At 65.1% G+C, this 25,096-nt stretch overlaps 1 protein-coding gene across 1 annotated transcript in view; it reads left to right on the top strand.

Moving 5' to 3' along the window:
* LOC111161720 (histone-lysine N-methyltransferase, H3 lysine-79 specific-like) overlaps nt 1-25,096 on the top strand; it is a 76,048-nt gene that overhangs the window by 38,992 nt on the left and 11,960 nt on the right. Inside the window, exons 4-21 of the mRNA XM_022525597.1 lie at nt 506-569; nt 1,820-2,048; nt 4,299-4,393; nt 4,901-4,963; nt 11,485-11,540; nt 13,596-13,675; nt 17,218-17,286; nt 17,989-18,095; nt 18,516-18,557; nt 19,439-19,549; nt 19,635-19,869; nt 20,385-20,498; nt 21,078-21,169; nt 21,415-21,516; nt 21,854-21,991; nt 22,701-22,826; nt 24,064-24,548; nt 24,721-24,856. Of these exons, the coding sequence (XP_022381305.1) occupies nt 506-569; nt 1,820-2,048; nt 4,299-4,393; nt 4,901-4,963; nt 11,485-11,540; nt 13,596-13,675; nt 17,218-17,286; nt 17,989-18,095; nt 18,516-18,557; nt 19,439-19,549; nt 19,635-19,869; nt 20,385-20,498; nt 21,078-21,169; nt 21,415-21,516; nt 21,854-21,991; nt 22,701-22,826; nt 24,064-24,548; nt 24,721-24,856 (2,344 nt within the window). The remainder of the gene's footprint in view (nt 1-505; nt 570-1,819; nt 2,049-4,298; nt 4,394-4,900; nt 4,964-11,484; nt 11,541-13,595; nt 13,676-17,217; nt 17,287-17,988; nt 18,096-18,515; nt 18,558-19,438; nt 19,550-19,634; nt 19,870-20,384; nt 20,499-21,077; nt 21,170-21,414; nt 21,517-21,853; nt 21,992-22,700; nt 22,827-24,063; nt 24,549-24,720; nt 24,857-25,096) is intronic.

The raw sequence follows: 25,096 nt of genomic DNA, 5'->3' as shown, positions 1-25,096 counted from the left end.
CTTCCATCTTTGAAAGTGTTGGGGTCTTCTTCTGGGAGAGCCAGGGGGCCTTCTGCCACTGGGTGCCCCCCATGCCCATCAAGCTGGGGCTGAGATGGAGGCTCCCTCTAGCCCGGGAAGGAAATAAGGCCCTTGTGCACTGCCCTGGGGCAGCGGGCCCAGCTTGGGGACAGGTAGGGTGTGCGTCCGGCCAGCTCCCAGCCGCGGTGCATCATGAAAGCTGTGCAGAGTCGCTTCTCTCACCTAACACCTGCCAGGCACACCGTTGACCTTGGCTTTGACCTGTGAGCCCTGACCTCCGGAGGCTGCCACGTAGCCAAAGACTGCCTCAGTGTGACCCTGGGCCCAGCCTTGTTGGCCACATATGGTTCTCCTTGGTGTCCTGTGACTGTGCCTCCTTACTGGGGATGGCTGGCGCCGCCTGTCCAGGAGCCGTCTCTCCCAAGAGGCCCCTGTGGCATGTGCTGGGCTCCACAGCGACTGGCGTCTTGCCCTTGCCTTTCAGCTTCGAAAGCATGCAGAGGCTCTGTGACAAGTACAACCGTGCCATCGACAGCATCCACCAGCTGGTAGGTGGCCTCTGCCCTCCCCTCATGTGCATCTGCTCGCCGGGGACCCGTGCGGGGGTGTTCGACCCACTGCCCCTCACATTTCCTGGGTGCTTGTCACATACGCCTTGTAGACCCCTGCAGACCGCCCTGGAGTGCAGGGGTGTGGCGTGGGGCCGGCCTTTGCTGGGACTGGGCTGGGGGTCGGGTGCGTCCTCAGCCCCCGTCCCCCCGCGTGTTGGTGCTCCCCGCATGCTGGTGCCCCCCACCGGGTCTCCCATGCAGACAGACCTTCATGTCGGCGCCCTGCCCCACGGGCGCCCTCAGCCGGCTGTGTCGTGAGCGCGTTCCTGCCGTCCCTCTGGGATATTCCAATTATGGAGAGGCCTGGGGCTCTGTCCACACCTCCCCCTGCCACCATGCTGCGGCCTGCGGAGCCCTTGCCTGGCGAAGAACAGACAGTGGGGCCAGGCCAGGCTGCCAGAGTGGTTCTGGAAAGCGCGTCCCTGCTGCGTCTGCGGACGCTCGCTGTCTGGGCAGCGCGGGCTCCTGCTGGGTTCGGGTTCTTGTGCAGGAGCCTTGCCGTCGGGGAGGCTGTGGTGGGCTGTCGGGCCCGCAGCTCCGAGGGCCTAGCGTGCGCGGGCGGGGGCTCTGGCTGCCGACCGCCTCACTGTTGCAGCCAGGAGGGGAGGGGCTGCTGGATTGGTCTCCTGGTAAGGACTGGGGCTCGGGGAAGTTCTGTGTCAGCTGTGTGGGCGCCCTCCCACTGCCTTGGCCCAGAGCTCTCCCCTCGGTTTTGTCCCTGGCAGGAGGTGACAAGAGGCTTGGGGCTGACCTGGGCCACTCATGGCGGGCGTGTGGCCTCTCGGGGGCTGCGTGGTGGTGGCTTGGCCCCCAATTGGGAAGGCCCTCAGGAGCGGGCGGTTCCGCGGTCACGGGCCGCAGGTAGCCCAAGGGGGCGGACCATGAGGGGTCAGGGCTCCGTGGTTCCCTGGGGCTGGGAGCCTGAGGACTCCCTCCTCGGGCCAGCGGGAGCTGCACGGGTGCAGGCCCAGTTCTGGCCCCTGAGGCCCCTGACGTGGACCCACCAGGCGCTGGCTCTTTCCATGACCATTTCTTTTCCCAGATGGGCTTTCAGGTGAAGGTGCAGCTCTGAGGCCGACGACCTCTGCTGTCTGGGGAGGCGGCAGGGCTGGGGCCGGGATGCACGGTTGTTATGCGGGGCGGGGGCCACCCGTGTCACGCATGTGGGGCTTTCTGTGCTGTCCTAGTGGAAGGGGACCACGCAGCCCATGAAGCTGAACACACGGCCATCCAACGGGCTCCTGCGGCACATCCTGCAGCAGGTCTACAACCACTCGGTGACGGACCCCGAGAAGCTCAACAACTACGAGCCCTTCTCCCCGGAGGTGTACGGGGAGACCTCCTTTGACTTGGTCGCTCAGATGATCGACGAGATCAAGATGACTGAGGACGACCTGTTTGTGGACCTGGGCAGTGGTGAGTGTGGGCAGGCCGTGACGTCAGCGCCACCAGCCTCCCTGGTCCCTAGAGATGGAGCAGCCTGGGTCACCCGCAGCCCCTCGCGGGGGGCGGCCCCTCTCTGCGGCCAGCCGGTGCTCTGCACCGAGGAGAGGCCAGGCCGCCGTGCTCCCAAGGGCCCCTCCCTCTCCCTCACCCCTCCTAGCCCTGGGGGACCTGTTCTTGGGACCTGTTCAGAGGGGACCCCAGTGACCACCGCAGACCAGCCCCCCATGTGGCTGGGTGTCCTCACCCCTTCCCCACACTCCCCAGCTCTCACTAGCCCCCCGCCTCTTTTGTGCATTGGGGGGCCCCCGGCACCAACACGGAGGGTCCTGAGGGTAGGCCTGTCCTCAGCGTGGCCTAGCAGGCGTCCACGTGAAGAGCCGTGGACAGAGCGGGACGAACGCACACCTCGGGTTGGCTGGATCCAGATGGGACATGTTCGGTGACAGGGCTGGCGATGGGGCTGGCTGTCAGCCTGCGTGGGAGCCCCGTGCACAGCCCTCCTCTGGGTCAGCCAGCCACCTGGGTGGGACCACGTTTGGACACAGAGCCTTGTGCCGCAGACTGAATGTCCTTCTCAAACCAGTGCGGCCTCAGCCCTTGCAGACGGCCCAGCGCCCCGGGCAAGGACGACTCTTTTCACGTCATCATTAGTGTGGACCTCTTTAAGCACACAGTTCGTGTTTTACTTATTTATTTGAAGATTTTATTTATTTGACAGAGAGCGTAAGCAGCAGAGCAGCAGGCAGAGGGAGAGGGGAAGCAGGCTTCCTGCTGAGCATGGAGCCCGACATGGGACTCAATCCCACCGGAGCCGGAGGCAGCTCCTTAACCAACTGAGGCGCCCAGGCGCCCCCACAGTTCATATTTTACTAAGAACATGTGTACTTTCAGGGGCTCCTGGGCGGCTCACTCAGTCGAGGGTCCAACTCTTGGTTTCAGCTCAGGTTGTGATCTCAGGGTCGTGAGATCGAGCCCCACTGCAGCTTCCATGCTGAGCAGGAGTCTGCTTGAGACTGTCTCCCTCTGTCCCTCTGCCCTTCTTGCTCGTGCATGTGGACGCGCTGGCTCTCAAAAAAAAAAAAATTCGTAGGCTTCAAAAGTTAGTTGTCTAGAAGGCCACAGAACTTACCTGTGTGTGTGAAAAGGTTTGGGAGTTTTGGAAAACCCCTTCCTGGCTCCTCGTGCCCAGCTCTTAACCCTGGCCATGACCCTTGTGTCCTCTTGCCATGGGCCTTGCCATTTACCCTGTGTTTCTAAGTAGTGGGCCTATTTTCTTATTTTTCTTTCTTTAAGATTTTTTACTTAGGGCCCCTGGGTGGCTCAGTGGGTGGAGCCTCTGCCTTCAGCTCAGGTCCTGGGATCGAGCCCCATGTCAGGTGCTCTGCTCAGCGGGGAGCCTGCTTCCCCCTCTCTCTCTGCCTGCCTCTCTGCCTACTTGCAATCTCTGCCTGTCAAATAAATAAATGAATAAATAAATTAATAAGTAAAATAAAGATTTTTTACTTAGGTAATTTCCACCCCCAGCGTGGGGCTTGAACTCCTGACCCTGAGACAGAGAGTCACGCGCTGTACCACACAAGCCGGCCGGCGCTCGGTTGCTTCTTTACATTTTCCAAACCTATTCCATTCAGAGCATGAGCTCAGAAGGCTCCTGGCTCGCTGGCTGAGAGGCACGACTGACCCAAGTAGGAGGGGGACCGTGGGCCAGGCTTCCGGGCGCATGTGAGGTCTGAGCGCCCTGCGCTGCCCAGCTGGGCTTGGTGGTGCGTTTGGCCAGCGCGTGGCCGTGGTTTGGAGACCCCGTTTCTGGTGTGCGGGGGCTGCTCCCGCTGCTCCGCTGCGCATCAAGCCCCGTTGACACCGAGTGGTGGTGGGTGTTCCCAGTGGTTTCAGATGGGCCGGCCGTGCCGCGCTGTGGCAGTGACTGGGGAACCTTCCAGAGGGAGACACAGCGCAGGTTTCCCTCGCAGGAGCCCTGCTGTGCTGTCTGTAGGAGGCAGCGTAGGCCAGACGGCCGACCCCCTAGTGGGGCCTTGGCTCACGGCCTGGGTCAGTGGCATATCCTGGTGACCTTGGAGGTGCTCGCACCTTCTCGGAGAGCTGGTGGCCTCTGCCTCTTCACCCCTGTGGCCAGCACCTGTGTGGCCTGGGCCTCGACGCTGGGTGGGTGGCGCCTCTGTCTAAGGGCCGTGTCTTGACTGTCCCTCCCTCCCTCTGAAGGAGTGGGCCAGGTCGTGCTACAGGTCGCCGCGGCCACCAACTGCAAGCATCACTACGGCGTGGAGAAAGCGGACATCCCAGCCAAGTACGCGGAGGTGAGTGCCTCCGGAGTGGGGCGCAGGTGTATGTGCTCACCTCTCTTTTCTCCCCAACCTTTGCTGTGACCCACAGGGTATAAGGAGGGAAGGACAGCAGGAGGTGGGCGTTCCGAGGGGCTACTTGGTCTCTGCCCGCACATCTGGGCCCAGTGCGTGTGCCGCCAGCAAGGGCCACAGCTTTGTCTACCCCAGGCTGGGCCCGTCTCCAGACGCACCCCGGGTCAGCAGGCATCCCCTAGGTGCCCGTGTCCGCCTGGGGTGGGGTCAGTGGGGTTTGGGGCGTAGGTGCGTGTCCAGAGACGCCTTTAGACTGTGTGGCCCACACATCTGGTGGACTCCACAGGTCCTGCGGTCTGTCCTCCCCTGCAACCCCCAGAGTCACCCGGGCTGCTTCTCAGAGGGGCTGGGCTGTGGGCTGGCAGAGGGGCAGTCCCGGCTTGTCCTGGGGGAGGCAGGTAGGGGTGGCAGGAGCGGCTGACGGGCTGTCGGATCATTCCCTTGCAGACCATGGACCGAGAGTTCAGGAAGTGGATGAAATGGTATGGAAAAAAGCATGCAGAATACACAGTGAGTGCCAGCGCCCCGGCCGCGGCTAACGGTCCAGCTCCGTCCCTGCGCCTCCTCCTCCCTGACCCGCCGTTCTACCCTGCTGGTCCTCGCCTGGCGTGTGGTGCTGGCGGAGGGCTGCCCGGCCTCACGAGGGCCTTCCTCCTCGGCCCTCTCGGTCCTCCTCGGGGGCTGCCGCTGCTCCTGCCCCGGGCGCTCTGAGAACGGGTGGCAGGGGGCCCTCTCCTGCAGCCTCAGCCACGCGAAGGCAGTTGCGGGCATCGTGTCCCTGGGCACCCGGCGGGTCTCAGGGAGCCCTCCTTGGTGTCGTGCACGTGTGTGTCACGGCCGTGGTGCGGGTCTGGGCAGCGGGGTGTGGACAAGAAGGCCTCTTCCCTGGTCCACCGGCTGGCTCCGTGGCGTCCTCTCCATTGCCTTCTGGTAGCACATGACCCCACCGGTGAGTCCGTCCTCCTGGCAAGGCTCGGGGTCGGGCCGCATGCCCCCAGCTCCCCGGGCCGCTCCTGCACCTTGGCCTCCATGGCTTGCGCCAGGCTTATGAGCCCCACGTTTTCTGGCTGGCCAGGGTTCTAGAGCCCTGGCCTCTGTCTGCCCCCGTCCGGGGCTCCTGCATCACGCCCTGAAACACGTGTGTGGGCCCGGGCTCGTCCCTTGCTCCCTCTTTCACTGTGGACACACTGCAGCCGCGTAGCCTGCAGCCACGTGGCCACTGCGGGGACACCGTGGACAGAGTGTGTCCCAAACAGACCTTTAACTCCTCCTCCTCCCATCCCGGGTCCAATGTGCGCGCCCAGACCCCCGAGCCTGCGCTCGGCTCCGCGGCCAGCCCCGTTGCTCTCCTTCCCAGGGTCTCTTGCGAGTGTTCATGTCTTGCCCTCTCGGTCCCCAGCCCAGAGCACGCCATCTGCGGGTGTTGACTGCTGAGCGGAGACCGGTGTCCTGGTCGTGTCACATGGCCATGGGCTGGCGCTCGGTTGGGGTGTGGGGAGAAGGGGAAGGGGAGGTTTCCTCTTCCTTAGGCCGGCCTGATGGCTTCTCCTTCCGTGGGTCGTCCCTGCGCTGTCGTGTTGCAAAGTCATCGCCAGACCCGCGGTCACCCGCGTTTGCTCCTTGGTGTCTTCCGGTGGCTGTTTTATGAGTAGGGCCGTGAGGCTGAGGTTGGCACCTGGATCCTTTCCTTTTGCATGTGGAGGCCCCGCAGTTTCAGCCCTGTGCTTGCAGGCTCCGCCCTCGCGCATGTCTGTCCATCTGTGCTGTCTCCGCTGCCGTGGCTCTGTCTGTCCGTCTGTGCCGTCTCCGCTGCCGTGGCTCTGTCCATCTGTGCCGTCTCCGCTGCCGTGGCTCTGTCTGTCCGTCTGTGCCGTCTCCGCTGCCGTGGCTCTGTCTGTCCGTCTGTGCCGTCTCTGCTGCCGTGGCTCTGTAGTGAGTCTACTCGGGCGCCGTCCACCTGTCTCCTGACCTGGCTCTCCTTCCGTGCTGTGTCGCTGACTCTGGGGCTTTCCCGTCCCCAGATAAGCCATGGGGTCGGCACGCGGTCAGTGAGTGCGGTCCACCTCAGAGGGCAGGGCGGGGGGCGGCCGGCTGGAGTCTGCGCCGGTGCGTGGGGACAGCTCACGTCCGGACAGGGTCGTGTCTCCCTGCCTCCGACGTTGCCTGCCCTCCCTCACCGACGTCGGTCGCCAGGCTTTTGTAGTCTGCCTCCTGTAGATCTCATACACATTTTGTGAGCGTTACGTAGAAGTCTGTCTGTCTGTCTTGGTGCGTGTATCAACAGTACTGGCTTTTTAATTTCAAATCCACGTGTCAGTTGCTGGTTCGTAGGAAGGCAGTCGGCGTCTGCCGCGTGTTCGCGTACGACAACGCCTCTGCCGTAGAGTGGTGTTGTAGTGGCTTATCAGCTCCCCGTGTGCTTTTCTGAATTCATTCAGATTTTCTGCGCGGATGATCGCGTCATCTGCGAACAGATGTGGTGTCACATATCCTTCCCGGTCTGTGTGTGTGTTATTTCTCCTGTCTGTTGCACAAGCCGGTGTAACATTGGTATGGCCAGGACGCTTGCGAGGGACCCGTGGCCTGTTCCCGAGCTTCCTGGAAAGCAGCGACTTTCCCATCACGGAGGGGACGTGAGTTGGCAGGTGTTTTGTGGGCGCTCCGGACCGAGCAGACACGTTTCCTCTCCGTTCTTGCTTGGCTGGGAATCCTCACCATGCACGGCATTGGCGTCTGTTAAATGCCTTTCCCGAGTGTGTTGACGCATCCCTGTCGGTGTGGCGAGCGCAGGTGTCCTCCGTGGCTGGGGGTCCTGCCCGGTCGTGGCGTGGCTGGTTTTCACACCGTGCGGGATTTCCGCTCCGCACCTGCGTTGTGGGGAGCACTTGCGTCGGCGTCCCCCAGAGGTCGCGGCCGGGAGCTCTCCTTCCCTGTGATGTCCTCGGGTGCGGGGTGCTGGCCCCGTGGGGGCGGAGGTGTGCCCTCTGCTTCTGTTCTGCATTTCTGGGCCAGGACGTGCGCAGGCATGGTGGGTCCTGGCTTCTCTTCCCTGCGTCCTGGTGCAGTTTCTTCTGGAACTCTCCGCCCCGCACCTGCAGCTCCCGGGGTCAGCCGCTTGGGCTGAACCTGCAGAAGTCCAGTGCGTGTCCATTTCCAGGAACTTCTTCCCACATCTCCTCTGCAGACTGCAGCCCTGGGCGGACTTGCTGAGACGCGGGATTTTGTGTCTTCAAGGGCTTCTCGTTTCTGGTGAGGGCACCACGTCCTGAGGAGCAGTCCCCGGTGCGGTCAGCGCGGCCCGCTCACAGCCTCGGGCAGCTCCTGGGGGCGGGGGCCAGGGCCGGGCCAGGCTGGGCCACTGCCTGCTGCTCCTCCCGCCTGCCTCCTTCCCTCTCTTGGCTCAGTGCGGGGTCAGTGGTTGGCACACGGGTGGACAGGAGGGGCTGCCCTCATTCCTCGGGTCCGGCATGGGGCAGAGCGCTCGCTGGCCCCGCCGCGGCCCCTGCGGGGTGGCTGCAAATGGAATTTGGCTCAGAGGACACTCGGGCACACCCTTGGCCGTGGGTGTGTGGAGGAGGCTGGCCGAGCCCCTGCTGTTTGTTGTCTCTTTCCAGAGGGCATTCTGTAGCGCCGGCCCCGCGGCTGTGGGAGCGTGTGGTGACGGGAGCGCCCACGTTTGGCGGGAACTTGTGTCCCGGGTCTGTGAGGCCTTCCCAGACGCTTTCTGTGGCTTTGACCAGGCATCCTCGTTGGCGGACGGACAGTCCTGCTCCCGTTGCTTAAGAACCTAAGAGGAAGCAGCCAACAGGAGTCTAAAAATAGCTCCGTGTGCTCTTCCAAGCCCCAGAGCCTGCTTCTGCGGGCCAAGGCTCCCCGTGTGGCCACCGCCTGCTCTGTCCCCTCCCGCCTCCGCAGAGGTCCCCCCAGGCTCCACCTACCAGCCTCGGCCGCGCCTCCCTGTCCTGCAGCCCGTGGTGCCTGGCACCAGGCCCTCCCTGCCACCCACGTGCCTCCTCCCGTCAGAACCCCCGTGCCCCCCTCCTTCCCTTGGCTTCTGCCTGCGGGTCTGGCTCAGCGCAGGGTGCCCTGTCCACCTGGGAGACACTCTGTCCGGCTCCCTGCCCAGGCAGACGTCCAGGCCCCCAGAGGCCCCTTAACACAGTAGCCAGGCTGTTCACTATGAGCCCCGTACGCTGTGGGCACCTGGCAGTGGGCTTGGCCCACAGCGGGTTGCAGGCATCGAGAGTGTGTCAGCTGGGGTGGCTGTGGCCTCGTGGAGGTGCCACGGCAGGGAGGGTGTCGCAGACCGGCCTGTGCCGAGGTGCTTCCTACACTCAGGCCGCTCTCTCCAGGACATGTGCAGGGCCTTCCCCTGGGCACCTGCCACCCCTCCAGCTTTGTCAATGTCACGACGGTGTGCGTGTGGCCCTTGGGGTGGCTGGCCACGTCCGCTGGGGCCCCCTGCATCTCAGACTTGTTGGCCCACCTCCCCTTTGGTCTTGGGCTGTGTTGGGTCACCGGCAGGCTGGCGCTGCCAGGAGACGGGGCCTGGTGGTTCGGCCGAGCCGCGCTGCGTCTGTGGGCTTGGGGCTGCTCCTGGGTGGGTGCGCCGAGTGCTGGGGCCTGCCCGTTGCCCCCTGACTCTGGCTGGGGCAGACTTCGGTCTCTTCATGCTCAGACGCTGGGCTCTTTTCCCGCGACGAGAGCATGTGTGCTTGGTGTGAGGATGTGTGCGGCCTCCAGGAGCATGTCTGGGGCGAGCTGTGGGGCTGAGGGGCCCAGGCACCTGCCTGCCGGCCCGGGGTCTCCGCCAGGGGTGGTCACGGGCTCCGACACCCTCTGCGCCAGTGCGTGCCCAGGACCTTCTCCGTGCTTCCCATTCTGTCACGCGTGGAGGTCTGCCTGACCCTGGGGCCATTCACGGGGTCCCAGAGCAGGGGCACAGGAAGGCCACACACACCTTTCCAGCAGCACAGCCGCTGCAGCCAGCCCCTTTCTTCTGAGGGTCACAGCCCGCCTGTGCCCAGAGCAGAGCCACGGGAGGGCCGGGCGAGCAGAGCCCGAGCCAGCGGCCGTTCTCTGGCCTCAACCCAGCAGAGCTGCTCCGGCCTGAGACTGCGCGGCCTGGACAGGGAGCCGCCAAGGAGAGGAGGGCCGCCTGGAGAAGTGCCTGAAGGCATCTGTGTCTGTCCCAGGCCCAGGTGCGGGGATGTGCCGGGAGGACCCCAGGGCCCAGCAGGCGGTCGTCCCCAGGGCCGTGGTTTATACAGAGGACAGGAAGCAAAATGAGCTCAGGTTGGGGGTGTGGGGGGCGGGGACACTAGGCGGGAGCTTCCAGAGCCCACTCTCAGGGTGTCCCACAGGACACGCTTAGTTTCCCCCAAACGAGACAGCACCGTGCGTGTGTGCTGTGGTCTCCGGGGGCTGGCAGAGACCCAGCGCCCTGGTTCTCTGCGGGGTTGGTCTCGCAGGCCCGTCTGCCCGGCTCAGGACGGGAACCCCGTTTTGGGGGGGGGGGAGCAGGTGCTTAGCCCGAGCCTCGTGTCCGCACGGACGGTTCAGGAACCGGAGCCCCCCAGCAGTGAGGCTGGCCAGAGCCCACAGTCCGGTTCCAGACGCTGCGGAGGGCCAGCCTCGCGAGCCGGCCGGTGGGGAGGGAGGGCTCCGGCCCTCCGTGCGAGCTCTCTCTTACGTACGCTGCAGACTCGAGTCACTCCCGTGGCCTGGCAGGACTGTTCTCGGGAGTGTGGCAGATTTAGGAAGTTCCACAGGCGGGGAGAGGATTCAGAGTTGGGACAGCTGGGGTGTGGGCAGCCCCCCACAATGCCCGAACACGCTCGGGTGGTCCATCCCCTCTCCCCACCCCTGCGCCCTGTGTGAACACGTCATGCCCACCACAGGATAGCCTGGGTGGTCTGCACCTGTACTGTGGGTCGTAGGATGGGCTCCCGGCCTCTGCCCTGGGTCAGCGGTGCTCACTGGAGACTGGGTTGTCTCTGCTCAGGGGCTTCTGTCTATTTCTGAGCGACAGCAGGCCCAGTGCCCTGATGGGCTCCTGCTGTCTTCGTGAAGGAAGTGGGGGTTCCTGGTCACCTTGCGGCATGCATGAGGGTGTAGGTGAGGCCAGTCACTGGCCCCACCCTCCCCCAGCCCCCGGCCCCCGTGAGCCCCGTTCCCGTCCATGGAGGAGCCTGGTCTGGACGTGTCACATATGTGGACTCACACCCCGTGTGGCCTCCTGTGTCTGGTTCCCTCCCTGTGCGTTATGGGCTCGGGGTCCGTCTCTGGGGCAGCGTGTGGGCTCTTGGCTCCTGTCTGCGGCCGGGGGTCGCTCCTGCGTGTGGGGGATGCGCTGATGGGCGTCTCTGTTGTCTGCTCTTCTGAATCCGGCCACTGAGACCGGGCGGGTGCAGGCTTTGCAGGGACACATGGTCTTGCTTCTCGGCGTATGCTGAGGTGCAGTGCGATTGTGTTTTAAAGAATGATAAAATCAGGCATGTAGGTTTGCTGAATGCCCCAGCTTGGGGTACCTTGGTCACTAAGAACCGTGTGCTCTTGGAGGCCCCGTGTTAGTGTGCTGGGCCCCGCCATGCAGAGAGCAGGTGTGGAAAATGAGTGAGCCACGGGAGGCCGGGGCCCGCCGCCGTGCCCGCACGTCTGTGGTACAGAAAGCAGGCCTGGCCTCTGCTGCGTGCTAGGCCGGTGCTCTGTCCTGGTGTCGCTCGGTGCATAGGTGCCTCCTGAGGGCACGACCACTGTTCCCTGTGGTAGCCCCGGCCGGCCAGCCCACTCTTGTCCGGAACTGCCGGCAGGCTGGGAACCACGTGTGGCTGCGTCCCCAGCTGGCTCTGTGTGGCTCCATGGTGCGTCCTCTGCTGGGGCTGGACCCTCCCTGAGCCGCCGCCGCCCCGGTCCCATATCCTCCCCATGTCAGTGACTGCGCTCATCTCCTGTTCTCCACGCGGGCGGGCGGGGCGCGAAGCCGGCCGAGGCCTCCCGAGTCAGCCTCTCCCCTGTTCTCTTCCTTTCAGCTGGAAAGGGGCGACTTCCTCTCAGAAGAGTGGAGAGAACGGATTGCCAACACAAGGTAGGGCCCGACCGGGCGAGTGCCCCCGGGGAGGGTGCGTGGCTGGCGGAGCTCCTTCTCTCCCCGTCCCTGCCGAGCAGGTGGTCCGGGAGCTGGACCCAGGGCCCCAGGGCAAGGCCAGGTGTGGCTCAAGGCCTGCACGTGCCAGTCCCCTGGCTGCCCGTCAGGAAGGGCCCTTCCCCGCCATCTCGGCCCCGTGCTCAGCGTGCGGGCTCTTTCTGTGTCCACACCTCCCCAAGCTGGGTGCGGGGCCGGGCTTCTTTGCACCCGCTGCGGAACGGCGTCCTGTCCCCCACGGCTGAGCTGCTGGCGGTTTTGCCCCACCTCCCTCTAGCCCTGCCCCAGGCCTTGGGCTGGGGCACAGAAGTCAGCTGCTGGAGCCTGCTGGGAGCCCGGGACCCGAGGGGCATTGCACACCCAGAGCCGTCTTCCTGGGGACGAGTCAGCGTTGTTGATGGTGGCCCACTGTTTTGGGAGACCCTGCCATCTGGCCTCTCCCTGTCTTTCCTTCAGGCGCATACTGCCTGTTGCCCCATAGTCCCCACCGTCTGAGTCCTGGGGGCTGGTAGAAGCTGGGTGCCACTCTTTCCAGGGGGCCTCCGTTTGTGGCTGTCCCACAAGAAGTTCTCATCGGAAGGGTCTGCGCTGCTCTCCCCTACTGGCCGGGTCTTCCCCCTCTTCCTGAGAGACTTGTGCTGACTCCGTGGGCACCCCCATCCATGGGGGCCTGGGGGCCCTCCAGTGCTGGGCACTGGCCAGCAGTATCTGGGCCGAGGTGTCCCATGTTGTGGTCACGGGGACGGCACTGTCCCCCGGGCCTTGTCTGCCCCTCGTACTGCAGGCAGAATGGGAACAGGCCTTGGTGATGGGAGAGTGGCCCCTTGACGTCCCCCTAGGTGCTCTGCTTCCTGGCAGGGGTATCCCCTCCCCTCCCAGCCCCTTTCTTGTTGGGGACATGCGTCCATGCTTCTGACTTCTCGTGCATGGGATGGGAGGGAGTGGCTGCCTTCAGGGCACCCTTCTTCCATCAGAGCTATTGCCAGAGCCTTTGCTGGCTCACGTCCTGCCTTCCCAGGCTTCGTCCCCAACTAGGGACTGGGACAGGCCAGGCTCGCGCCCTGTGAGAGCTTGTTCTCTTGGCTGTCTTGTCAGGGCTCTGTCCCTTGGCTCCCAAGGACGCCTGGGCCCCAGCCTAACGCCTCCCGTCCTTGTCTTTTCTGTGCGGGGCTCAGGGAGAGCGCACTGGGCTTGCTGCGCGTCTGTACGGTTTCTTCCCTGCCGCTCTGCCCGTTGGCACCCGGGGTTTGTTCTCGCTGTGCTCGGGTCTTCCGTGGCTGTTCTGTTACCTGGTTGCTCTGCTTCCAGGCATCTCGATTTTAACTGTCGAGACTCAAAACGAGCAGCGAGGGGATGGCTAGCATCAGCCCAGTGTGTCTTCTGTCCCTTTCAAGAGAGGAAGTAAATGTGCGTCTGCCCCCGGCTCAGATTTTATCTGGAGGCACTTCCGTGGGGGAGGAGAGCCCCCCAGCTGAGTCCGGAGCTGTTTCACCTGCGGGGCTGGACGTGAGCCAGCGCTCGGCTGCTCATGGCCATTCAGAGAGGGCCTCGGGCGGGCACGAGCTGGGCCCAGGCAGGCGGGCAGGGGTGCATCGCTGCACACGCAGTGTGAGGCGGCAGCGTCCCCAGCCGCCCCGGCTGGTGTATTCAGACCAGGGCCCCGGGTGGTCCGGTGCCAGAGCGCGTGGGCGGGCGGCGGAGGACTCTGCCTCTGGTCCCTCCGGTCCTCAGGCGGCTCCTTTCAGATGCCGCCGGATGCTGTCCGCACGCCCTCCTGCCCGGGTGTCCTCACACCTCCGTCCCCAGGTGATGCGTGTGCGGTCTGCACTCCCACCCTGGGGGTGTCCCGGGGGCGGGCGGGGACCGCCCCCCACCAGCCAGCCTGCTCGTCCTCGGCGCCCTGCGGGTCCCGTCCCGGGCTGGGGGAGCCGGCGGTGGAGGCGGTAGGCGTGGCGCGCCGGAGCCTCGGCCTCACTCAACTGGAACATTGTTTTGCAGTGTTATATTTGTGAATAACTTTGCCTTTGGTCCTGAGGTGGATCACCAGCTGAAGGAGCGGTTTGCCAACATGAAGGAAGGTAACGCACTCTCCCCGCAACCCCGCCCTGTCGCGGTCCCTGTGTGCGCGCGGCGCCCGAGGCCCGCTCCGTCCGTCTGTGGAGCTGGCTGTGACCGCGGGCGCGGCCAGGTCCGTGCTGACTGCCCCCACGTGCGGGCTCCGCGGACGGCACCTCTGGGCCCGGGGGACATGGTGGGGCCGACCGGGCCTCCCCAGGCGGATTGGGCCAGCGGGCCCGGGGGCCTTGGGGTGGGGGCCCGGCTTGCCAGCGGGCTACACACTGCAGTCATGCTCACGTGTCCTGGAGGTGACGAGTAACTTCTCGGTGCGCGCTCATGCTGAAGGGTTACTCACTGAGGGTCTGAAGTTCGGGCTCGACCTGTGACCCCAACCCGGGGGCAGTCGGGCCAGGGGGCTCGTCCCGACAGCCCTCTTAGGCTCTCCGGGTTTTCCCTGTGTTTGGGCCCCGGTTGCCCTCGTCTGCCTTCCCGTTCCCGGTGGGGAGGGGAAGGCCCCCTTGCCGTGCATCTGTCTCGGACTCGACGGCCTGTGTTCTTGCTTGAGTTGGTTGGCGTGTAGGTGGGATTGCATTTTCTTTTTTTAAAGAATTTCTTTTTAAGACTTTTTATTTATTTGACAGAGATAGCGAGAGAGAGCACACAAGCAGGGCAGAGAGAGGGAGAAGCAGGCTTCCCGCTGAGCAGGGAGCCCGATGCGGGGCTCGATCCCAGGACCCTGAGATCATGACCTGAGCCGAAGGCAAATGCCCAACCACTGAGCCACCCCGGCGCTGCAGGGTTGCGTTTTCTTTGTGCTCATGGAGGCTTCCAGAATTGGAATTGTGTGGGTGCACGTGTGGAGTGAGGTCCTCTACTCTATCTGGCCCGAACCTTCTAGGGAAAACTTCTGAATCTTGGCAAGCAGAGACAGGAGGCCGTCATGCGGGGGGCAGCCTCCCGGCTGGACTCCTTCCAGGGAAGCCCTCTGCTCCCTGGCTCCTCCCACGGCCTGGGGTGCACCTGAGGGTGCACAAGCCCTCTGCGCCAGGGGTGTGTGGGCCCCACGCCCCGTGCCCGCAGCCACCCTGCCAACGCTGGCCGCGGGAGGAGCTCCCTCCAGCTCTGTCTTAGGCAGCGCAGGTCAGGTGTCACCTTTCTCTGTGCTGTGCCAGGAGCCTTTGTGTACTTGGAATGTCAGATAGAGAAGACCATCCAGTCTAGAAGCTTCTGAGGAGGTGGGAGGGAGACAGCGTCCTGTGAGCACCGGTCGAGGCCTGTGTCCGTGTAGGGGAGTGCTCATGTGCTGTGTCCGAGCACAGCAGAGCGGCCCACTGGGCTCCTGGAGGAAAGAGAAACACCAGCAACTTCCTCCGGTGTGGCCACCCTGGGCGCCATCTGGGGCACATGGGCCAGGCCACAGTGGGGCCTCCTGTCGCTCTCCTGTGGACGAGGGCCGTATCACCTGGTTGTCTGTTATGCCTCTGGCATGTGTCCTCACTGAGCCGAGAGTCAGGGTTCTGGAAGTTTTTTCGTTTTCTCCCCATGCGGAGACAATCTTGGAGCATTGGGGGCCTTTGTCTAGCTGAGCTTGGGGACACCCTGAATCCGAGGTCCTTGGTCGTGGCCCACTGTGTTTCAGGATCAAGAGGAGCCCACTCCTTGCGGGCCGAGTCCTCCAGCCAACGGCCCAGAGCCCACGGGCTCCCCTCCTCACACGTGCCCAGGTTTAGGGTGGCCAGGCCCTGGGTCGTAGCAGGGGGTGCTGCTGTCCTCGTTAGAGCTCTGGCCTCGGGTGCCCGTCCTTCTCAAGGCCCTCCTGGCATGAACATGACTGGCCTCCTCAGCCCCCAGTGTGGCGTGCCCTGTCGGAGGAGTGGGCTGCGGGCTGTGGCCTCAGTGTGGGTGTCGCCCGCCTGGGCCCTGTGGTCAGCAGTACCCTTCCCAGGGCCTGGACGGGAAGCCTCAGGACGTGCCCTCATCCTTGGCCAATCCCTGTAGCTTCTAACACAGCTGCTGAAGCCGCTTCTGGTTTTCCAGATTCCGAGGTGGCCTGAATGTGACCTTGGCGCTTCCAACTCAGGAGAGCCTGTGCCTGCCGCTTTCCTTGCCGCTCCCAGCTGCTTTGGGCTCTAGTTCTGAGGAGGGCCAAGCGCCCCCCACATTCCCGTTCCTACGAGAGAGGGATGGGATGGGTCCCCCCACGTCCCCTTACAAGACGTTTCGAGGAGGTGGAGGGCCGCCCCGCACCTGCGCAGGTGGCCGCCAGCCGCCCTCAGCCCCAGCAGCTGCATGGCCGGCACTCATGGGCCTGTGTGCGGGGAGCGTGTGCGCGAGGCCTTGGATGCTCCCCGTCATTTTGTAGGGGCCGTGCGCCTCCCCCAGGAGAGAGTGGAGGGCCCCTCCACCTGTCACTGTCCTGCTGCCTGTCCAAGAGCCTGCCTTCTGGTGGTTTCATCCTGGGCAAGGGGCCAGGTGGGCTTTTGTGGGAGCGGGGCTCCTCCGTGTTTGTGGACGGCCCTGGTGGACGTCCGGGCTCGTTGTCTCGTAGGGTGTTGCTGCTCTGGTTCCTCCCTTGTGGTGCCCTGTGGGTGGGCTTGGGGGACCTGATAGGGCCCAGACAGCCTGCGGAGCCCTGCGTTCCCCGGCCACCTGACCTGTGGTCCTATAGCGACATGCCCTCGGGCCCCTCCCAGCTCCCCTGCCGTGTGGGCCGTGCAGGGTGCTGTGTTCCTAGCGGGAGCCCCGGGGCCCGGGATGCGGTTTGCTCGGCACCACACTCTTCAGAGGCCCTCCAGGTCCCAGGCCCTCCGCGGGGCTGTTCAGCCTCCGTCCGCTGCGACCTTTGATAGGGCCCCGCAGTCTCTGACCCTGGCTGCTCCGACCTTGCACCTGGCTCAGTGCAGGGTTTGTCACAGCCCGCTCCCACCGGGGTTGGTTCTCGGGACGTGGGTTGGGTGGCTGGTGCTCCCCGTGTGGGACGTGCTGCGGCGGGCACGTGTGACTATGCACGTGTGGAAATGGGCTCGGACGCACTCTTCCAACTTCAGTGTGACACTAGTGTTTTCTTTGACTTTTCCATCTGGCTCTTTCTTCCTCACACCCAGCAGCTTCCGAGAGCGTGCACGCACCTGTGGGTTCCTCTGCACGTCTCTCTCTTCTAGAACCCAGCACGCGGAGCCACTGTGGGCTTCCTGCCACCTCGCGGGGCGGCCCAGCGGTGGGAATTCAGGGTTTGCCTTGGCCACTCAGCCTCGGCTGTGACTGAACTTGTCCGCGCAAATACGGAGCCCGCGGAGGGGGCCCGTGTCCTCGCAGCTGGTGTCCGCCCGTGGCCAGCCAGAGCCCTGGCCAGGAGCTGTGCCCAGAGCACTGTCGTCCACACGATCTGCTCTTGGGACAGACTTCCACGGGGAAGGCGCCTCCTGCCTTTGCTTTGACTTGTGGAGCGCGGAAAGGACTCGGTGGTGCTGCTGTCCCCGCCCCTGCTGTGGCTGTGCCCTGCTCTGCCGCCCTGCGCCCCACAGCCACCCCATGAGCCGTGGTGACTAGTCTTGTGTTGCAGGTGGCAGAATCGTGTCTTCGAAGCCCTTCGCACCTCTGAACTTTAGAATAAACAGCAGAAACTTGAGCGGTAAGAAGCTCACGTTGCTGAGTCAATATATGTGACTTTAAGCATCTGTGTCGGTGTGGGGTCCGTACCTGGTGCTCCTCACATCGGGCCGGTCGTTCTGTGTGGGCGTCCAGTCCTGGGGGGATGGGGGTCAGCAGCAGCCCCGGCCACACCCCCTTGGTGCCACGAGCCCCCCAGTCCTGACAGCCGCAGGCGCTCCCCGACGCAGCCCTCTGTCCCTAGCGGGGAGAGTGGCTCTGTGTGGACCTCAGAGGGGCAGGTGTGCTGAGCCCTTTGAGCTCCTGTTGTGACCGGCCTGAGCAGGCAGTGGCTACCCTGTCCCTGCTCAGGAGGGACTGGTGGCAGAAAGCTCCTGGGTGGGGCTGCACGGGCCTGGGGGCTTGGGCCTCCTGGGGGGCTGGTGGGAGGTCCTGGCTCCACATTGTTCTGAGTCATCTGCAAGTGCTCTCCGATGGCACCCGCGCCCCCCCCCCTTTCCCCGCGCTTGTCACTGTTTTCCTCGGACAAGCCCCTGGTGTGGCCCTGCAGCCTCCCTCGCTCAGCCGCGTGCTGGCAGCCGGCTGCCCCCTGGCGGGCGGTTGGGACCGGCTCTGCCCCTTCCTGCCTCACCGGGGTCACTCCGGACCGGCGGGAGAAGCACCGAGGGCCCTCCTGCTCACCCCGGGCGCAGGAGGAGCCCTAACTGTAGCCCCTTGTGTGCAGACATTGGCACCATCATGCGGGTCGTGGAGCTCTCGCCCCTGAAGGGCTCAGTGTCCTGGACGGGGAAGCCGGTCTCCTACTACCTGCACACCATCGACCGCACCATAGTGAGTGCCCTTCGGGGCTGGGGTCGGGGGCCTGGCCAGCCGGCCCTCAGTACGGGTGGAAGTGGGTCAGGAGGCTGGAGACCCTGGTCTGTCTCGCCTTTGTCCTCAGCCCTCGTGGGGGCCAGACCTTGTCCACGAGGACTCGTGGAACAGCAGCTCTGCCTTGGAGTCCGAGGCCACCGGTGCCCTGCCAGGCCTGCGGTGTGGCTGCCGGCCCATGTGGGACGGCTGTGCGGGGCCTGCACGGCCCACACGGGGGGAGCCCTGAGCCCGGCGGGTGCCCTACTAGCTGCCCACCTGGGTGATGCCCCGCCGCGCTCTGCCAGGCGCAGTGTCTGCGGGACAGGCTGTTGCTCTCACCCCTAACAGGGCTTGGAATGGCTTCTCACGGGACTTTGTCTTGTCTTTTTGTGTTTTCAGCTTGAAAACTATTTTTCTAGTCTGAAAAATCCAAAACTCAGGGTAAGTGTGTGTTTTTCGTTCGCCTCCATGTTGTGTGCGTGCTGCTGGGGGGGGGGGTGTCCGGCTGGGAGGGGCTCAGTGCCGGGGACCAGGGGCCTGCGCACACCTGCCTCGTCTTCAGCAGCCCCGTGGCCGCAGCTCTTGCACACATTTCTGGGGAACGGGTCGAATGAGTCTCTGAAGTGGGGTTTGGTGGCGTGGTGTGCTGTGCCCAAGTGCGGGGCGGAGAGCGGCCCTCGCGCTGTCCTGATCTGAGGCCCGAGCCACAGAGGGGCTGGCATGTTCCGAGCTGCTGCCCGAGGGGAGCCGGGATCCTTGCGCCCACGTCCCTCCCGTGCCCTCGCGGCCGCTGTTCTTCTGCCTCCAGAGTCAGTGCTGTCTGGGCGTGAGTTTTTCTATTTGGTGACTCAGATAAGTATCCAAGCAGGAGAGCCCCGGCCCCGGAGACGGCTGCTCCAGCCACCGGGGGCCCCACGCCCTGCCTTCTGCATTGAAGGCACTCGGGTCGTAACGTGCTGACCAGTGCCCTCGGCCCCTGGAGCAGGGGGTCACCATCCTTCCTCTTAACGCGGTGCGGCCAGGAGTCCTCACCGGGGAGGACCACGCTGTAGTGCACACACCCCTTCAGCGTGCGGAGCGTGCCGCTAGCAGGAGGGAAGCCACGGCCGGGAGGCTTCTCCCAGCCCAGCACGAGGGTCCTGCGCCATCCACGGTTGGAAGGCCACCTGCTTTCTGACGGAGCCCTGGGGAGCGCATGCCCGCGCACGCCGTCGGGCTCCTCTGAGCCTCTGTGTCCTTGCGTGTGCGGAGGCGGGCAGAGCTCGGGCTGGTGGCCGCCTCGAGCCGGCCCCGCCGCAGACACAGCCACACTTGCCTTCCAGGAGGAGCAAGAGGCAGCTCGGCGGCGGCAGCAGCGGGAAGGCAAGAGCGCCACGACCACTCCCACCAAGGGGCCCGAGAGCAAGGCTGCCGCGCCTGCGGACGCCCCGATGGTGAGTGTGCGCCCCGCGGAGAGAGGGCTCACATGGCCCGGTGGGCCCGCCAGTGCGCCCCTGACTGCCCTGCCCCGTCTGCCAGGACTCGGGGGCCGAGGAGGAAAAAGCCGGGGCCACCACCATCAAAAAGCCGTCCCCCTCCAAAGCCCGGAAAAAGAAGCTGAATAAAAAAGGGCGGAAGATGGCCGGCCGGAAGCGTGGGCGCCCCAAGAAGATGAGCACTGCGAACCCCGAGCGTAAGCCCAAGAAGAGCCAAACCGCACTGGACCTCCTGCACGCCCAGGCCGCGCCGCAGACGGCAGCGCCCTCGCCGCAGGGTGAGCCGGCCATGGGCAGACCCCTGGGGCGTGCCCTCGGCCAGTCCTGGCACCCCGTGTCTCTGCCTTGGTGCAGCGAGTGGGGTCCCTCTCCTGTCCGCTGAGGCGGTGAGAGGGGCAGAGGCCGCCGTGATGGCGTCATGTGCTGTGAGGCTGGTGCCTGCTTTCCAGACCCTGCTAGGGGCACACGGCATCCTCATGGCCATGTGCCCTGGGGTGGGCTCCCCGAGAGCGCACCCCGGTGGGGCCTTCCCATCATCCTACCCCCGGGCTCTGGGCTCCCCTGGCCTCCCATCCTGGGCTCTGATGACAGACCGCACACAAGGGACATGGCTTATGGGGACATCTTGGGTGCCACGGGGCTTTGACTCCGCTTCTCAAAGCGCTGCGACGCAGTGTCTGGTCCCCCGTTCAGTCTCGGTGTGAGCAAGCTGGCCGGTTCCCTGGAGCAGACCTGTGGAAGCTCCCAGGCACGCCGGCCTGCCGTTGACACGTGGCCTCTCTGTGTCCTACAGACGCGTACAAGTCACCTCATAGCCCGTTTTACCAGCTACCTCCCAGCGTGCAGCGGCGCCCCCCCGACCAGCTGCTGCTGGCTCCCACCCCGCCCGCACTGCAGAAGCTGCTAGGTGAGCTGACCACGGACCGCTCGGGCCTGCAGGGGTGGGGGAGGGCTGCCGGCCCCAGACCAGAGTCACACGGACTCAGGGCTGGCGTGATCTCCCTAGCACGTGGGACGCCCCCAGAGAACCACCCAGCCCCACCCCGTGTCTGCTGCATGGGGTGGGGAGGGCCATGTCGGGCGAGCTCGGTGCCCAGTGTCGCTGAGCCGAGTGCGCACAGACTCACCCTGCTAGGAAGGATCAAGCAGTTGCTTGTCTCTGAAAATCGGATGAAAGAAACGCTTTTTCATCTTTTGGGAGCTGCCGGTTTTCTCAGTTCAGCATCAGTAACCTGCGCTTCCCTAAGCAAACGGGCACCCACGTGGTGTCGGAGGGCAAAAGACATGGGGTGGCGCTGGCAGGAGCTGTGAGGGGCACCTAGGTGGGGACCAAAGGCCCCGGCGTGATGGTGGGCGGTGAGACAGGCACCACAGCAGCCAGCGGGGTTGGCAGCCGCCACGGTGGGTTTCTGAAGGGCGGCCCTCCTCCTTCCTGCTGGCCTCGGGGGCTCGTGTGTGTGCTAAGCTGCATACTTGATCCTCGTAGAGTCCTTCAAGATTCAGTACTTGCAGTTCTTGGCCTACACCAAGACCGCCCAGTATAAGGCCAGCCTGCAGCAGCTGCTGGACCAGGAGAAGGTGAGCCCTGCCCTGTGCCCCTCACCTGCTGGCCGCCAGAAGGCGCCTTGGCCCTAGGAGAAGCGGCAGTCCCTTCAAGGGCCTGTGCATTGTCCCTGCTGGCTCCAGAGAGGCCGTGGGGGTCTCGCGTAACCAGTGAGAACTGCTGAGGGTCATCGGCCTTCTGGGCTGGGGCACGTCCGGCTCTTTGTGGGAGGGGACATGGCAGGGACAGGGCCTTGCCGTCACCTTGCTGCGTCCCCCAGGAGAAGAACGCCCGGTTGCTGGGCGCCGCGCAGCAGCTGTTTGGCCACTGCCAGGCCCAGAAGGAGGAGATCAAGAGGCTCTTCCAGCAGAAGCTGGACGAGGTGGGGTGCTGGGACTATGCCCGCCGCTGGGCCTCCTGGGGCGGGATGCGGGCGCGGGGGGTTCCTTCCCGGTGTTTGGACTTACCGCGTCTGCTGACAGAGGGCGTGGAGTGTACGTAGTTGCAGCGCTGCTGGTGTGGGTTCGTGCCCTGGGGTCGTCCTTGTCCCTTCTCTGGGCCACCATAGGTCCTCTCTGCGACCGCCATCGGCCACCAGCCCAGCCCGCCCCTTCCTGCCCCCAGACGGCCCCCAGCCCCCCATCCCCTCATCCCCTGCCCTCAGCCTGCTGCTGCGCGCTCCGGCCTGAGAGCCCACCTCTGCTGTCGTGTGTCCGCAGCTGGGAGTGAAGGCGCTGACCTACAACGACCTGATCCAGGCGCAGAAGGAGATCTCGGCCCACAACCAGCAGCTGCGGGAGCAGACGGAGCAGCTGCAAAAGGACAATGGGGAGCTGAGGACGCAGAGCCTGCGGCTGGTGGGGGCGCGGCGACGGCGGCGGGGGCGGGCATGCGGGGGGCGGGCACGGGGGGGGCGCCGGGACGGAGAGGGTCCAGGCATCCTTCTCGAGGATCAGTTTGCCACGACCCCCTAGTCTGCAGTGGGCCGTTTCAGGACCCCCTACCGCCAGCCTGCCCGCATCCCCAGTTCGTTCCTTTCCCAGGCTCTTAGCACCCTGGAGCCCACGGGGCCCACGACCCTTCCAAAGGCTCATGCGCTTTCACTCGATGGAGCTTTCCAGGAGCCCAGACTTTGATATCCTCCTGGCACCCCTACAGCCCCATGCTGGTCTCTTTGACGAGCCCTAGGGCCAGGGGGCACATGTCCTGGGACCTCACTGCCCTGGAGACCAGGGCACGTTTGCTGGGCGTGCGGGAGCGTCACGTCTGATGGAGCCTTCCTGTCCCATTCTGTGGGCACCCTCGCCTTGCTCCCCGTGGGCGTGCTTACCGAGGAGCCCGGTTTCTACCCTGGGCTGCCTCCCAGCCTGGCCTTCTCTTAGTGGGTTCCCTTGCCGGACACACAGGTGTTCAGAGACACCTGCCCAGACATTGGCTGGGTCTCCCTTCAGAGCCCAGGGTCTGCCTTCTGCCGAGCGGACAGGTGCCCCCCCAACAGCGGTGCGTGCTCCACGGCAAAGGTCTGCCTGGCCAGGACTCACAACCGTGACCTCCTCATCCCCACAGCTCAAGGCTCGGTGTGAAGAGCTGAAGCTGGACTGGTCCACGCTGTCCCTGGAGAACCTGCTGAAGGAGAAGCAGGCCCTGAGGACCCAGATCTCCGAGAAGCAGAGGCACTGTCTGGAGCTGCAGGTGGGGGCAAGCGCCGCGGAGGCCCCTGCACTCCCGGGGCAGTGCTGCCGGCCGCCCCCGCCAGGCTGTCCTGCTCCCGGGCCAGGCCGTTGGTCGTGGTATTGGAAAGCAGCCTGGACGTCCCGTGTCTGGCCTTCAGAGGGGAGCAGAGGCCTGGCCACCGCGGGGCTCTGCTTGCTCCAAGGCGTCTCGGGCTCCTTGGCGACCCAGCATTTCGCCTGTGCCTCTCAGTGAGTCACTCGTGAAGCTGCCGTGAGGAGGCCGGTGTTTGCACAGTAGATCCCGGGAGCTGCCCCTCTGCCGAGAAGGGTAGCGTGTGTGTCAGGGTCCGGCGGGAAGCAGGGCAGGAGGGAAGGAGAAACGGACGGTCTCTCTCCTGTCCCGGTTTCCCGGAGTTAGCCGGCTGGGTGTGTGGCCTTCCGGTGACCACAGGACCATAGCACGGTGTGCGGTGTGGGCATCGGTGGCACCGGCAAGCTCTGTTTTTGCAAGGCTGTGGCCCTGTTGGGCTGGCGTCTCCCCCGCCTGGCTTTACCGCTCACGGGAAGCTGCTCACCAGCCCTCGGGGTCTTCCGAGTGTTGTTTTGTTACAAAACGACGCCGCAATGAATTGTTTCGCACGGAAGACTCCGGTTAAGGGTGTTTCTTAAAGACCTGCTCTCCAAAGCGGGTCTGTGAGTGGTGTGAGGTCCCGGGGTCCGGGCCACCTGCCCTCTGAAGGGCCATGACTCCGGGGAGCCCGGCACAGAGGAGGTTTGCCGACCCCGTTGGCCCAGCGAGGCCTTGCTTCTGTGCTGTTGTGTGTGAGCGGCCGCTAGGCTGCTAACCCCTCTGTGCAGTAACGGCACGTTCGTGAGGGGCGAACCACAAAGCAGAGAGACCGGTGAGAAAATCCCCGGAGCCCTGCGCGATGGGAGGGAAGCCCACAGCCACGGTTTTCGCCGCCGGTTTATATGTAGGCTCCTTCAGCACAGACGGGGTCCCAGCTCCCCGTTCCTGTCCCCCAAGCGCACGTCGGCGGAACGCCCTGGACGCCAGCTGTTCTGTCTGGTGTCCCCGGAGCTTCCTGCCCCGTGCCGGGCCGTTGGCTTCCGCATCACCCCCAAAGCCGATCTGTGTCTTTGCAGGCCCTCCGGGGCTGTGTCCGTCTGCGTTGGCTGGGTGGCCGGGTGGGGCGCGTCCGGGGGGCCTCAGGCCCTGGGCTGAGCAGCAGCCTGAGCCTCTCCCCGCCCGGCAGATCAGCATTGTGGAGCTGGAGAAGAGCCAGCGGCGGCAGGAGCTTCTGCAGCTGAAGTCGTGCGTGCCGCCTGACGACGGCCTGTCAGCGCACCTGCGCGGGAAGGGCGCCCTGGGCCGGGAGCTGGAGGCTGAGCCTGGCCGTCTGCACCTCGACCTGGACGGCCCCAAGTTCTCACTGCCCCACTTGAGCAGCGCTAGCCCGGAGCTCTCCATGAACGGCCATGTGGCCGGCTACGAGGTGTGTGGTGCGCTGAGCCGGCCCTCGTCCAAGCAGAACACGCCCCAGTACCTGGCCTCCCCGCTGGACCAGGACGTCGTGCCCTGCACCCCGAGCCACGGTGGCCGGCCGCGGCTCGAGAAGATGGCGGGCCTGGCCTTGCCCGACTACACCCGGCTCTCCCCGGCCAAGCTGGTGCTGAGGCGGCACCTCAGCCAGGACCACGCGGCTGGCGGCAAGCCTGCGGCCGGCGAGCTGCACCCGCGGTGAGTCCACTCTGGTGCCGGAGTGGGGGCCACCTTGGGGTCTGGTGAGCCAGCACCCGGCGGTCTGGGAGAGACCCTGGGGTGTGCGCTGAGCCCGGGCCACTGGCTCTAGATGCAGACCCGAGGCTGTGGGCATCCCCAGAGGAGGAACCAGGGCTGTGTCTCGTTCCAGAGCTGAGCACGCCAAGGAGAACGGCCTTCCATACCAGAGCCCTGGCATCGCCAACGGTATCAAGCTGAGCCCTCAGGACCCGCGACCGTCGTCCCCCGCGGCCTTACAGATGACAGGGGAGAGGGGCAGCGAGAAGGTGAGAGCAGGACCTGTGTCGTGGAGGGTGTGTGGTGGGTGTCCTGAGCCAGGCCGTGGGGGGGCCGTTGTCCGTAGAGACGGGAGGGAGAGTAGAGAGTCTGTGGGGAAGTAATGGGGGGGGCTGGGATTTTAGGAGGGGGAACTGTGTCTCAGGACAAGGGACCTCCTCCTTGCTGAGGACGGGAGTGGGGGGTGGGGACGTCCCCGTGGTCCTCGGGTGGTGCTGGTGGCCTGGCGC

This window comes from Enhydra lutris, unplaced genomic scaffold (assembly GCF_002288905.1).
Source record: "Enhydra lutris kenyoni isolate GAN:26980312 unplaced genomic scaffold, ASM228890v2 scaffoldscaffold86, whole genome shotgun sequence".
Taxonomy (NCBI): Eukaryota; Metazoa; Chordata; class Mammalia; order Carnivora; family Mustelidae; genus Enhydra; species Enhydra lutris.
Note: the sequence above shows the minus strand (reverse complement) of the source record. Positions and strands in the feature narration are given on the sequence as shown.